Source organism: Centrocercus urophasianus, unplaced genomic scaffold, assembly GCF_019232065.1.
Source record: "Centrocercus urophasianus isolate 14NV4802_14NV808 unplaced genomic scaffold, USGS_Curo_1.0 seq_28, whole genome shotgun sequence".
Taxonomy (NCBI): domain Eukaryota; kingdom Metazoa; phylum Chordata; class Aves; order Galliformes; family Phasianidae; genus Centrocercus; species Centrocercus urophasianus.
Window position 1 is genome coordinate 8,175,856 of NW_024884844.1, and position 14,235 is coordinate 8,190,090.

General features: G+C 41.5%; 2 protein-coding genes across 15 annotated transcripts in view; one reads left to right on the forward strand and one right to left on the reverse strand.

Annotated features, from left to right (window-relative positions):
- The window catches only part of MGAT5 (alpha-1,6-mannosylglycoprotein 6-beta-N-acetylglucosaminyltransferase), a 115,370-nt gene extending 107,221 nt beyond the window's left edge, over window positions 1-8,149 (forward strand). For all 4 annotated transcript variants that reach the window (XM_042827096.1, XM_042827097.1, XM_042827098.1 and 1 more), the window contains one exon: window positions 1,412-8,149. In XM_042827096.1, coding sequence (XP_042683030.1) covers window positions 1,412-1,610 — 199 coding nt within the window. In that variant the 3' untranslated portion in view covers window positions 1,611-8,149. The remainder of the gene's footprint in view (window positions 1-1,411) is intronic.
- Window positions 7,993-14,235, reverse strand: part of TMEM163 (transmembrane protein 163) — a 106,700-nt gene continuing 100,457 nt past the window's right edge. For 6 of the 11 annotated variants that reach the window (XM_042827117.1, XM_042827119.1, XM_042827118.1 and 3 more), the window contains one exon: window positions 11,495-12,611. In XM_042827117.1, coding sequence (XP_042683051.1) covers window positions 12,274-12,611 — 338 coding nt within the window. In that variant the 3' untranslated portion in view covers window positions 11,495-12,273. Of the gene's footprint in view, window positions 10,648-11,363; window positions 11,463-11,494; window positions 12,612-13,507; window positions 13,650-14,235 lie in introns of those variants that run through there. The other 5 variants (XM_042827112.1, XM_042827110.1, XM_042827111.1 and 2 more) reach the window with 5 other exon arrangements.

Sequence of the window (14,235 nt, forward strand, 5' to 3'; positions counted from 1 at the left end):
TCTTCCCTCCACCTCCTACGTGCATGCTCTGCACGCTGCGATGCCCTTTGGTATGGAGTTGCTTGCAACAAGCAGAGATGCTTACTCTGCAGTATCACGGATGCCAGGACTATGATTGTGTTTGAGTGAGCTTGTAAAACTTGGGCTTGTTGCAGCCTTGGCTGAGCAGGTGCACTGTTCTGTGTTACTTTTGCCATATATTCCTGAGAGCAAGTGAATGGCATGGTGCCTTGCACTAATCCCAGCCGTGGTTGGCAGTGTGGTGGAGGGAATGATTCAAAAATTAAATCTTTTGTTGCAGCAAATAAAAACCTCTCTGCACATTGTGTGATTTCCACCAGTTACTTGCATGATTTTAAATGCAGTGCCTCGTTCTGCTTTTCTTTCATTTATTGAGCACCCTCTTTGGTTACGATTAACATCCACACTGAGAAACATATATTCATTAACGATTCCAAGTGCCATCTCTGCAAGCCTTTGTCAGTAGCATCCTGGATATAAAGATTTCTGATCCCTGCTGCACTTAGAGGTATTAGTACCACTTTATAGTGCTTACCAGCTATGCATTAAGGAAATTATTGCTGCTTTCAGGTGCCATTTCTTTGGGAACATGCCTGTGTTCCTTTCAGAATGAAAGCAAAGCATTCAAATGCTGGGCTGCAAAATGGCTGCTTGCAAGTGTGCCTTACAGGTTTTCCATCTTCATCTTTTTCTATATTCTTTGAAGACAGATTTTATTTTTATATTTTATTTGAAAAGTTGTAATTTCCAGCGGAGTACAGAAGCAGCTCACGTATGAAAAGTTTCTGTCAAGCTCTTGTTCTTTTCTAGCTATCTAGACAAAATTGTGTTTCTGTGGACAAAAAGTCTGTTAAATTCTACTTCTAAAGCCACCACTGTTTCCAGAATAATTGGAAAAAAGACTCTGCTGGAATTGCTACCTTCATACTTTTAAGCTTTGTGGTCAGCAAATGGCAACTTGAGTTTTCCTTTCTTCTGCAGCACAGCACCAGCACCTCAGCCTCACATCGGGCTGCCCGGGATGCCTGGCGTGGTTTGGTTTGCCTGGCAGTGATTTGTGCTCAAATCAATGAAACTTTCTCCTGCTTTCAGATTCTTTGGTTTTGTCTTACTAGAAATCCATTGTATACTAAAACATCAGATCTGAGGAATAGTGTTTTTCCCTTTTTAACTTCTCTCATTAATCTTTAAGACACGAAGTAATGCTAAAAAGACTCTGCTGCCCTCTGCAGAGAGAATCTGTGCAAGCAAAAAGAAATGTGTCTGAAAACCTGCATCTCTGATCTTAACTTAGTTTGTAGTGCAGTATTATATCTGTGGTGAGCAAGGATGAAAACTGTGTACTCAACTCCTGCAAGCTCCACTTTTGATGGCTTGCTTTCCTTTTTAGGCATAACATCGAATGTCTCACCGTTGAGTCTGCAAATGATATTGTGGTCCCCTCTTTTGATGGAAGAAGGAAGCACTGTGTTTTCCAAGGTGACCTCTTACTGTTCAGCTGTGCTGGATCCCACCCGACCCACAGAAGAATCTGCCCATGCAGGGACTACATTAAGGGACAGGTTGCGCTTTGTAAAGACTGCCTATAGCAGCAGCAGGGCTTCTTTTGAGTATAGGACAAAATGTAAGTAGTTTTGAGAGGAGCTACTTATTAATTCCTGCACTTCTGTCCAGGTTTTTTTGCTGCAGGCAGAGCTATTATTGCTGGGCAGAATTATCTACTGAGAGGAGGGATTGATAGCAAACAGCTAACTGATCTTTTTTCCTATAAGAACATTTGCAGTGCAACTCTTCAAATTGCTTCATCTGTTTGCGAAGATAAATGAGTTTCGTGTTCTCCAGTGGTTTGAAGATGACTGCACAGAATAGTTTGTAGAAAACTCCCAGGCCCATCAAACTTCTTTTTTGTTGTTTGGGTGAAGTGTTTTCTATTTTTCAATGAGTTTGAACATCCCTGGTCATGGTTAGCAAAAAGATCTCAGCATCATTCCAATAGAAAATTGAAAAAAGTGTTCTGGGGAGTGGAGGGGGGGAGGACTACAATTTATTATAGATGCACTGTTTTGGGTACTGCTTTGTCTTGAATGGCTACAAAGTGGTTTACTTCACAAGAATTTGGAATCACAAGATAGCTCTATATTCTGCAATTGGGTTATCTGGGCCCAGTCCTTTTTGTTTAAGTTTTGTATACAAAGTATTGTCTGCATCACAGCTGCTGCACCGGAGCAGTCTGAACAGAAAGTACTATGAGTGAGCAAGCAGGCAGTGTGTGACCCAACAGCCAACTTGGGTTGGGGCATTCTTCAGTGTGGAAAAGCCTCAAAGACACGCTGCCTTTTTAGGGATGGACTTGTCAGTTTACTGGTCCCATTTAGAAAGTAATCCTTGGAATTTGCCCATGCTTCTGTTGTAGTCTGTCTACTAGAAATACTGTGTGAAGCAAAAAGTATTCAGCATCTTTGGAGCAATATTATTGTTAGAGCCTCAGTTTGCTGCGCCTTCCAGTAGTTAAAGTGTTGCTGAATGACATAGAAAGGTTAAACTAAGCTAACTATAATTATTGTATGGTAGAAATGTAAAATGTCTTCATAACTAGCTAGATTTTTAAAGAGAATTTTTTTCTGAAGAACAAGAGGAGACAACTGCTAAGAAAAGTATTGACTGATCTTGTGGGTGCTTTGGTTGTTTTTCTCTTGGGGAGGGAAGGAGGGTTTTGGTGTTTTTTTAGGTTTTCTTTTCTGGTTTTTTTTTAACAGGCACACCAGTCATAAATTGAGAAAATTGAAGAGTTTGAATTCAAACTTCCTTTGAAGCAGCACATTAAATCTTTGACACCACTTTCTTTTTGTAGAGGTAACTATGGTTCTTCTCAGCAGAAGGTGGCACGCTTGGCAGCACCATTTGTAGACAGGAAACAATTTGCTAAGGTCAGTGAGAAACCAGTCCGTGGTGTATTTTGAAAGCAGCCATAGTCAGCACTTTGGGACGTGAACGTGTTCTTTCTGTGTTGGAAAAAACTCCATTAGCATGAAGGGTTTTTTTCATGAAAATGACCGTTACTGAGTAGCCATGAAAAGCGTAGAAACTTTTGTTTTCCCATCTCTTGACCTACCAAAGACCATTGGAGGGAACTGCTTTTTAATCCTGGATAAATTTTTAAAACAAGGGAGCCGAAAATTGTTAAGTTTCAGTGTGAAAACAGCAAATTACCTTTTTCCAATTGGTTTCCTGCCTCAGCACTCCTGATGGTGTTAGACTGTAACACTCCATACATAGGACTGCTGAGAACTCAGGACTGTAATCCTGAGGCTGTTGGGCAGCCACAAGGCTGTGTGGGAATGTTGAAGTTCCTGGGATGCCAGGAAAGATCTGCTGTATCTTAGAGTAATTTTCCAAAAGCAGAATAACAGGGCCCTTTAATGAGGCAAACATTTTGTGTGAGAAAAAAAACACAACTAGTATGAGCATTCTTACTCTTAGCATATCTCAGCATTTGCTTCAGTCAACAGAAGCGTAGTTTGCAATAGTTTTAATACCCCAGCAGAGCTGGAGGAGGATTCAAAATGGGTCTGAGCAGATGCCACAGTTCATTTTGTGTTTATATCACCTATTCCCCACATAGCTGTGCATATTTATGCAACTGGAAAGCCCTGTATATTAATGGCAGTGTGTATTTCTACCTGGTGCTGAATGTGGGGGCAACAGCAGAGATTTGTCTCTCCTAGTTCAGCCTGAGGTTCCTCAGGCAGGATTTTAATTCAGAATGACATATCAGAGAATTACATCGGAAACAAAGATGTGGATGTGTGCACTTACAAATGCAAAACACGTAGTTTTTGTTGCAGTGTAATTCTTGCTGTAAATACGTATTTGCTTGACTCCCGCCGCTGTATGGTCCACATGGCATATTGCATTTTATTTTGCCTCTAAGCTTTTATAGATGGGGAGGGTTTTGGTATTTGTTATTATAAGATTTTCTGGTCTAGTGCTTTGCTCAATGGTAAGTCTGCATTTACCACAGCAGGGAGAGTCTATTATAAGCTGTTTTGTTTTTTTTTTTCATGCTGTAGCACTATTTCTCTCTTAGCCTACTGAGCTGAATTACCGCATACTGGCAAAAGTGAAACAGCAAACACTGGTGCCGCTGGCATTTCAGCCAGGGACAGGATATCTAAATCTGGTTTCAGGATCATTTGGGTCTGATTCTATTTCCACTGAAATCTATGGAGAATGAGTCCTTAATTTTAAAGAAAAAAGAATCAAGAGCTGTAGTCTCACAGGCCTGCGTTGTTAACTTAACACACAGTAGCTGGACCTCTTCTTTCAGAAGTGTTACTTTTATGAAATACAGCTTCAATCAAATTTCTGTAAAAGAGATCCTCTAAGAACTGTGAGTGAACAAACTGTAGTGTGCTGATGTTTCACTCTCCATCACAGAGCCGTGTTGCCCATGCATCAGTAAATCATGCAGAGCCCTTCTGCAGATAAGCACTCAGGCAAATCCAGGTGGGACTATTACAATTTTGAACAATTTAGTAACGTGTAAAAAATCCCCATGTTAGAACAGAGGCCAGCCTTCTGTCCAAGTGTCAGAACTATTTTCCTTCCTAGTGAAAGAGTAAAGGTGGAGTCACAATATTCCACTTGGGGTCCTTGAGGTGGGGCCAGGCCGCAGAGCTCAGTGCGCCAGTAAGGCCTGCAGCTCCTTCTGCTCTGAAATCAGAAGTCAGGTTTTTGCATGACTTGGCAATGGAATATATTGACCGGTGGTTGGTGGGGGGAGGAAAAATGTCAAAAGTTGCATAGAAGAAGGTTTTACAAGCTTTTAATCATAACTCTCATATCAAGACATTCTTTGTTTTAAAATTTTGTATTTTTGTATGTGACCTAGTTTTTTCAAAAAATGTTGTTCCTATGAGATTAGAAAACTTGAGAGAAGCATTTACATATTTATTAACATAAAATTATGGCTTGCCTTTGAAAGGTAAAGTTGGTAAATACACACTGTTTAAAAATGCCAATAAAAACCTCATTTATTTCATATATGCAAGTTGATTTGCACATGTATAAATAGAGTTGCTTTTTTGCATTTTTTGCTTAGTTTGTTTCTTTTTGTGCTTTATAGTCGCAGCTGTGTTTGTTTATAGCAGATTGTTTCTCCTACAAATATTTAATGTTTATGTGCCTTTTTTTTTCTTTACTTTGGGGTTTGGATGGCTGCTTTTAATGTGGACACTGTCTGAACAAATATAATGGAACACTAACTGCAGGTAAAACCCAGTGCTTGGTCACTGCATATCTGTTAGCAGAACAAATTCTGAATGTTTTGAAATAGCAGGAAGATCTGCTCTAAAAACATAAGGGTTAATAAGATAAAAGATACCCAAACATCACTGATTCTTACCAAAATTTGCTTCTGCTAGTGAAATGCCTTTTACTGAATGTCTGCAATTGGACATGAATGCTTCTGCTGGGACAGATGTCTGTGTAAAGACAGAGAGCAAACTGCACCCACTGCATTCTCCTGGGAGATAGTGCTAACAAAAAACCTGTAGGAATGTCACACCTGATTTGATTAAGTGGAAGAATTAAGATCTGCACTGGATTTGGGAGGCACTTGATTTTTCACATACAAGTGTGTTCAGATGGAAGTGCACAGGGTGACTCCTGGTGCTCCTAACATGCAGTCCTTTATATCCAAATGTATGAGTCCATATCCAAATGTATCAGCCTCAGTGGAGAGGGAATTCTGGCTGTTCATCTGACTGCAGAAATCTCTATTTTCATTTCTGTGATATTTTGTCTAACAGCTGCTGCTCCAGGTTCAGCAGCACAGGCCTGAGGACAGAGCCAGGTTTCTGTGCACTCCCTGCTCAGCTCTGCTGCAAACGCTCGCAGCTGTTTGTAACCTGCTCACTGACAGGTGCTCAGACTTGTCCAAAATTACCATCAGGTGCAAGTGAGGCTGTTCACCAATGTCTTCTCTCCTTGCTTAATCACATTGTTCTGACCTTTAAATCCTCCCGTGTGTCCTTGGGTTGTCCTCTAACTAAAGGCATGCCTCCCTTCTCAGAAATGAGCGTCCCCTCTAAATTACAAAGATGGGTTACAAGCTGCTACTTAATCAAAATAAACAAAATTCAAGTTGCTTTCTTAGGCATGTATTTTGTTCACAGTGCATTTCAGGACCATATTTTACTCCAGTGAAAAGGAAAGGGGATAAATGAGGCTGGGTACAATTCTCATCCAAGTAATTAATTTCACAACTCCCACTGGCCTCACTGGTAGCAGGACTCCCCCATTAATTTCTCTTCAAATTAAAGAAAACAGCTCTCCCTTTTTGATAAAGCACCATCCTACAGATAAAGACTAAACCCTTGCAGGTTATGCTGTGCATGTTACCAGCAGCCAGTTTTGCTTGCTGCTATAGCATTAATCATCCCTAAGTTGGTGTGACTCACCATAATAGTATTGGTTCAGAACCTGGTTAAATAACTGTCCACTCTGCATTTTGGAGTGCTAGAATCTAGTTTTGTTTTGATTGTTTGTTTTAAAGAGAATATCAGTTATCATTTTCGACTTTAAAGCCTTTTTTTGAGGGGTGCTAACTTTTTGCCATGGCTCTGTGTGACATTTTCCCAGCAGCTGCTTTGCCTTCAGCTTTTGACTTAGGATTGGTTTCCATTTGTGGTTCTCCTTTTCCCCAACAGTTCAGGCACCACTGTAAAGTTGAGAACGGTGCACTGGCTGATATGGGCTTCTGGTCAGGCTGGAAAGGCCAGGGACAGGTTTCATTTAAGTATGCTTTAATAACACTGCTGTACTGTAGTGTTAAAACATTTTGTTTAATGGTCAGTGACTTAAATCTTGTCTTCATATTTTTAAGTAGCTCTGGAGTTGTTGGTTTTTTTAAGTTAGTTTGTAAGTTCCAAATATTATATTTAAATGGAATGTGTAAACAGCAAACTCCATGTATCAAGTATAAAATGTTTACTGTAGGGATGTGTTGAAAATTGCAGAGGCTGAACCTGAGCTGTGTGGCATTGCTCGTGTTCTTTCTTCCAGGGAAAAGTAACAAAGCGCAGCTTCCACGTGAGTCATCCTTTACACACTCATTTAATTAAAACTAGTGTTGGGCTCTGATTCTGCAGACCTCTCCCAATAGCACGACGCAACCTGCTTATTAAATGGGTAAATAAAGCCAGGTCCTCAAAGCGCTGATAAAAGGAGTTGTAACTCCTCCTTCCCCACGCTGCAGTGTGTGTCACACGGCCCGGCCCAGCTCCCGGCAGAACTGCAGCCGTTCCCGGTGTCACACAGGTACACGGTAAATCATGCTGAATGGCCGTCTGAGGGCAGTTTGTTTGAATAGGGTTATACCCAGGACTCATTTGTTATGCTCATTAACAAGCTTGCTGTAATATGGTGACAGTGAAAACCATTTTATTTAGTTTTCACAAAGGAATACGGCAGAGGAGGAGGAAATGGCCGTTTTTAGCTGAAGGAAAAGGGAGTCAATTTTCTGAGAAAACTTACCCTGCAGATTGCAACAAGAGAAATATAAAACTTAAAGGAATGCTCACTCTGCTGGGTTGAGCTGAGTTCTCTCTCTGGCTGAGCGCAGCAGGGTGACACAGAGCAGCTCTCTGCTTTCTGGTCTCATTCCTTCCCTGGAGGCATCTCCATAGGGAAAGGCTAGAAAATTCTAATCCCTGTAGCACTGTAAGGGGAGAAATCAAACAAAAACCTGCTGAAATCTGTAAAAACAAAGGCTGCTTTTTGTGGAAAATAATTTGGAGTTGGAGTTTTTATAGTTTTGTAAGAACTTCAGGGTCAGGCTGGTTACTGTGTGTGTTCAGTTGGAAATCTCTGCTAAAGTCTTTATTTGAATGGTTGTGTTCCACTATATTGCATTCAAACAGTTTGATTTGGAAAGATGAGAACACAGTGATTCAGATACTGTCAAGTTACTGGGGTTCAATAGGATAAGATTATTTTATTTTTTTTAGAAACGTAAATGTCTGTACTTTAATGGCATAGAAAAATGCTTTGTTTTCACTGTTGTAGAAAAAAAAAAAACTAGGGAGAACTTTATTTTTCAATAAACCTTTTTCTTGTGTGATTTGGATCTATGATTGCTTTGTGCATAAATGGCAAATCTGTGAGCTGCCACGGATCCAGAGTTGCATCTGTGTGACAATCCGCAGCCCGCAGCTGCCCACGCAGCAGAAGCACGGCCCACATCCCAGTGGTAAGAAAGGACACTTTATCTTTGTTTTGGTTTGTTCTAAATCTAAATTAGATTTAAAGACAGATAAAATCAAGATTCATTTCAGGAGGGCAACTTTCCCTCTCCAATAGTTAGACATACTTCCTAATAATTTTCAGCCCAAAGGAAGATTGTGGACGCTGGCTGCACACTGCATCCAGAGTACAGAACTACCTGCAAAACAAACTCTTCTGCAAAGGCTTTCTATCAAATGCACTTTCAGCTCTCCAGCTGATGTTCTTGCTGATGCCTGCGTCGCTCCTGGCTGTCCATGCAGTGCCACCATGATTCTGCTCCCAAGTTCTGCCTGAGGCTCAGCGGTGCCAACCCCAGCATGCAGCTGATAGCGTGGAACAGGTAACATGCAGGAACTGGTCGCTGCCTCCCCACAGGCTCATCCTGGGGCTGACAGGAGTGGGAAAGCATCCTGCTCCCAGGTGTGGGAGCAGCAGGACAGGTCCCTTGATTGGCTGGTGTTTAATTACTCTCCAGTTGCATAACCTGGACCCACAGGAATGTGAGTTTGTGCCTCTCCTGTCTCAGTTCTGATGCCTGATGAGCAGTGCGTGTCAGCACAGTGCTTTATAACAATACTGCTGCATGGCAGTGCATGTAACATAGCAGCAGCACATACCTGAAAGCAGTGCTGAGAAATTAAAAGTGCTGTGAGCACAGTGAAACACTTGCAAGTCCAGGATGAGGTATTCTCACAGATCAGTGTATCAGGGATAGCGTTTGGCCAGTAGCTTCAATGCTTCCTTACCTCTCTGGCTCCCAGAAATGTCTATGTGCTCCCAGGCAGCTGAGATTGCAGAAATGCAAATGGTATTATCATTAGTGAGGAGAGCTCAGAGGTGTGCATACTGAGAGCTTAATTTGACGTTGTCTGAGGAAGCGCCTGTCTGTGGTCTTCAAGTCCAGTTCTGCAACATCATTTTCAGATGGTGGTTGAATGCTGGTTATTTATGGCTTACCTACAAGGCTAGAAGTGGACTGAATTGGCAAGGGATTCTAGTTTGATAATTTCTGGGCTCAAAAACCTGGCTTTCAGCCAGAGGTGGAACACTATCAATTTCCACTGCCTAACAATGAAGGTATGCAAAATACACCTCATGCCTGGTACCTGGCACGTGCAAAGCATGGTGTGGGGTTTTGATAGCTTCCTTCTCTGCTGTACTACATGGATAAATTCAAAGCCTCAACTGAGATTCACTGACATTTTCAGGGATTCACAACTCTGAGTTTGGATGTGCTTTAGTATCAGTTTGCACTCTGTGCTGTTTCATGTATGAGCTTCATTCTCTTTGCCCTCTGCACAACCGAGAGCATCTGTCAGTTTGACAAGCTTGCAGTCACCTATGCTGTGTTGGGCAGTACCAAGGTTGAGGTGATCCAAGTGGTCCCAGGCTACCCCTGCTGTGGGAAGTTCCACCTTCAGTGAGTGTGGCTGGAACCTGCTTGTTATCTCATAATTACAGAGCGGCTGGCACAGACAGGTAACAAAGAAAGCTACTATTGAAAATTTTACCTTTGAGGGTGTCTGGCTGGAGCAGAGCATTCTGGTAAACTGGATAAGCATTTATTTTCATTTCAATTGTAATGAGCCATAAAAAGTATGGCAGTATGGATCTGTGCTCACTTCTGTGCATCACTATTGCCTGGTCTTTTTCCTTTGAAGTCTCAAGTATTTTACTTATTTTCTTGAATTAACCTGCTAATACCAGAAGTGCTTTGAAGCATCCATGGTAACTGGAAAACTTCTGCATTTGGTTTATGTTACTGTGATAAGAAAAGTATGAGCTTGTTCAACCACCTCTCATTTTCAAGGGCTGTGCAGCTGGAGTCTGCACTTACAACCACCAACTAGAAAAGAGGATTCCCTCAGCTTTGCTTCATGGATGAACACAGCCAAAGGTCCCTGTGCACACATTGCACTCAGTATTTTAACAGGCTGCTTTAAAATGTGAGCTGGTTTGATGTCCTACGTTCTGTCCACGAAGTAGGAGTTCTGTGCCACCAAGCTCACTGCACTTAGGTGTCTCACCACAACCTGTTTTACCTTCTTGCTGCTCTTCTGGGTGCTGGTCTGTGCTAGAACCTGGCTGCTGTAGCGCACAGCCCTGCAGAGCAGTGCTTTGGGCAGTTCCTAATTGTCACTAAGTGACTGATGCTGGGACTACAGAAGCAAGAGAGGTGGAAAAGGGTAAACAGTACTAATAAAACCAGCAAAAAATAAGAAATACACAATATAGCTATGTTCAGGGTCCGGTTCTATGATTCTGGTGCTGAAGATTCTTGACAAAACTGAGTTAATCAATCAGCAGGAAGATGCCTTTTCCGTGGCTCTCTTCAGTGGACTTGGAGTTAGAAAAGAAACAGAATGGGAAAATATCAGGACTAAGCATAAGGAATTAGGAACTTGTGCATGAAGAAAGGATTTTGGGGCAGTACATGATGTTTAAAAGTCCACCTAATGAAAACAGGGACAATTGCTGTACAAGACATCCTTGTGCTGAATAAGCTTATAAAGTACCTCCTTTGTCTCGGTGAGTGCTGAGCTTCTATCTTATGCTGAGTGACGTGTGATGGGTCTGTCATCATCCAGCACCAGCAAAGGCTCAAGTACCACCAGGACACTGATAGTCACAATATTAAGGAGCTTGTATACAAACAATTATATAAACTTAATCCAAAATATCTGTAAACCAACTGTAGCAGCAGAACAGAATTCATTTTGCAATAAAGACTTTTCTGTTCTGTTTCAAGAGACAGCAAGGGCCATTGTGCAAGTGCTGTGCACCTCACACTGACACTGTCCTGTACTTTTGGTGTCTCTTCCTACACACATCAGTGGGAACTTGCCTTTAATAAGGACCCTGGGGAACCTGGCTGACAACTTGCTGTGTGACATTTGAAGGGAAATATGGTTGTAGATGACACAAGGCGTCAGTAAACTATTAGTGTCCCCACTGCACATCAGTCACTGAACAGTCTCATTATAGATCTACTCTCATTTACATAATCTATTGTAGAGGAGCTAAAAATGGGGGTTTCTAGCTACTTGGCTACTTACCACAATCCAATTTCAACCTCTGCAGTGGACTGTCTGCTATTTTTAATCCACCTGTGATAAACAGAAGCAATATAGTGGCTCTGTGTTGTGAAAGCCAACCTGAAATATATAAAATAAAGAGAAAATGGATATAGCCAGAGAATCCAGTTTAATAGGCTGCTATACAGGAAGACTTTGCCCTATGGTACATTCTGGAAATAGTTTTTAAATGTTACTTACGGTATTGTATAAAATAGATACCAGTTTTATTGTTTATACATCGAGTTTCTTTGATAATTTAACCTGCTAGTAATACATAAGATGTGCGATGGAAGGTGAGCAACACTTTACAGAACAATCTAAATCTAATAAATAGATCTCTGTCTCACCACCCAGTTGCGCCACTGCTGTGCCATCATCAGACTACAGAGCAACCACAGTCACACACACCAACACGTCTGTGTAAAGTATAATAGAATAAAAAGTCTCATTCCTCAAGCAGCTTCTCTTCCTTGCGTGACTTCTTGGCTTTGGTCTGTACAGTAATACTGTGTGTGCTTGTTTGGTCCATGCAAAGCAATCAACAGTGTCTTCTTAAGAAAAAATAGAATTTAAGTTGAAGAGGTATCGCTTCGCTCAGGTTAGGGCTCAGATGAAGAACCGCTCTGATCCCAGAAAGGTTTGTAGCCTCTCTTTCTGTGGGCCTATTTAAAAAGGGATGAAGGGAGATCCCAGGTAAGTGTTCCAAAGCAACACAGCTCTTGGAGTCCGCTCTTTACAACAGGATATTCCATAGCCAAAGAGGTCAGCAAGGATTGCACTTCTGTTACAGCATGTGTTTAGGAAAATACAGGCCAGGGCAAATAAACAAGATCTGAAACTGGCACTTCTTTACCCACAGGTTTATCACATCATTAAGAACACTTTCACTTCAGAATATACAATGTGGCAGCTGGGCTAGAACTGCAAACTGCATGTTTTCTATCGTCACAGGAATCAATAGCATATTGAAAGAAAAATGCTGCTGTTTCACGGAATTGCAAGCAGTGTGCACATATGCCAATTTTACAGAGAGATTTCCCATTAAAACAAACTTCAACAAAAACGGACCACGGGAAACAAACGGCATATTGAATAAAATACCATTGGCACCACTTGCCCAAACTGCTGAAGTTTTAGAGTCCTTACAAAGAAGAGGTGTGTGATCTTCACTCAAACATTTCATAGTGGCGCGTTTGCCGTACGCGGGGCACCATATCAATAAGCAACCTGCAAAGGAGAGCACAGGAGTGGTTATGCAGAAATGCATGGCACCATGCAGAAGCAAATGATGGCGTGGGTGCAGCATGGCTTCTGAGGCTGTTCCAAAGGCTTCTGAGGCTGTCTGGTACATTTAAATACTTCAGCACTGGTTTGCCTCTATAGTTTTCCAGAACAGCTAGTTTTGCAGTGGAAATAATAGTGATCACAGTGATTTTTCAAAAATGGTATTCTCCATTAAAATGCTAGTTTCCCAATTTTCCAATGAAGGGAAGAAAAACACACAGCTTCCAGCTGAGAACTTACTGCATCCAAAGTCCACCTCTCAACAGTCATGATTCCAATTGAATAAGATGCTGCGTGTCCCCTTTTTCTTATGGAGAAAGAGCAACGAAACACAAAACCCTCATATTCCTTGCAGGCAAGGGAAATCATAGCAGAGCTTCATTCAATATTATTCTGTTTCTGATGTCTGGAGTCAATAAATAATCTTAACATTCAGTAGAAACAACATTATTTGAAAAAAGCTGGCTACCTTCCAGTTCAAAAGTTGTTACATGGTGGAGATAAGACAGAAATCACAGGTAAGACCACTCCTGAAATTATTGGTTATTTTTTGAATGTTTTGAAGCCAAAACCGTTTCATTACTATATTTCCAAATGCAGGTAAAGAAATGCCTCATTAAAACAGTTCTAATTTCTTTTAAGTTCTGGCTTCTTTCCTATTGATGTGAGACAGACACTCTTTTGTCTGTTTCCACGCGCTGTGCCACACTGTTGGCAGCTGGTCTAATAAATTGCAGTAACTGGAGTTACACAGGCATTTAGGAGCTATGACTTTTTACATTAAAAAGACTGTCCATCTTCAGTGCATACTGAAATACCTACTAGCAGGAGATACTCACTTGATTCCATAGGCAAATATTGTAAGTCCAATTAGAACTCCTATACTGCCATCCAGATACCAGACAGAAGAATTGTGTTTAAAGACTTCTGCACTAAGAAGGATGGAAAATCCCATTATTCCACCTACAAGAGAGTTGAAGCCTAGACAGAGAAAGAAAGAAGGAAAAAAAAAGAGGAAGAAGCAAATCTCAACAAAGTTACATGAGAGGAGTTCACCTGTAGGGAGAAAAGCTGAATTTGTGCCAGTACTGCAGAGAGGGCAAAGATCCCTGTGTGAGGTGTCCTGCGTGCCATTTGTTTGCACCATTAGCCAGCAGACTGCAATGCTTCTGTTCTACAAATCAAACTTGCAATCTCTGGTGTGTGACCAGTTTTTAAGCTCCAGCACTTGTCTGTTCTCATATAGGAGTTTACATCCATTTCCTTGTACTGGGTGTCTTGGTTCAGTTGGTCCCAACTGTTTTTCATGACCCTATTGAGTTCCAAATCCTAATTCTAGCTGCTGTTTGTTTCAAACAGCTTTCCTTTCTTGATGCTAAATCCTTCAAAAGCTGCTCTGCTCCATGCTGACTCTGACAGTGCAGCATTTCTTCCTCTTGCAGCTCATCATCACGAATCAGAACCAACTACCTCTGAGCTGTAAACCAGTGGTTGGCTGGCTGTCCCCTTGCATAGATATTCCCAAGATCATCTCCATAAGGTAATTAGTACTGCAGCACACACAGCG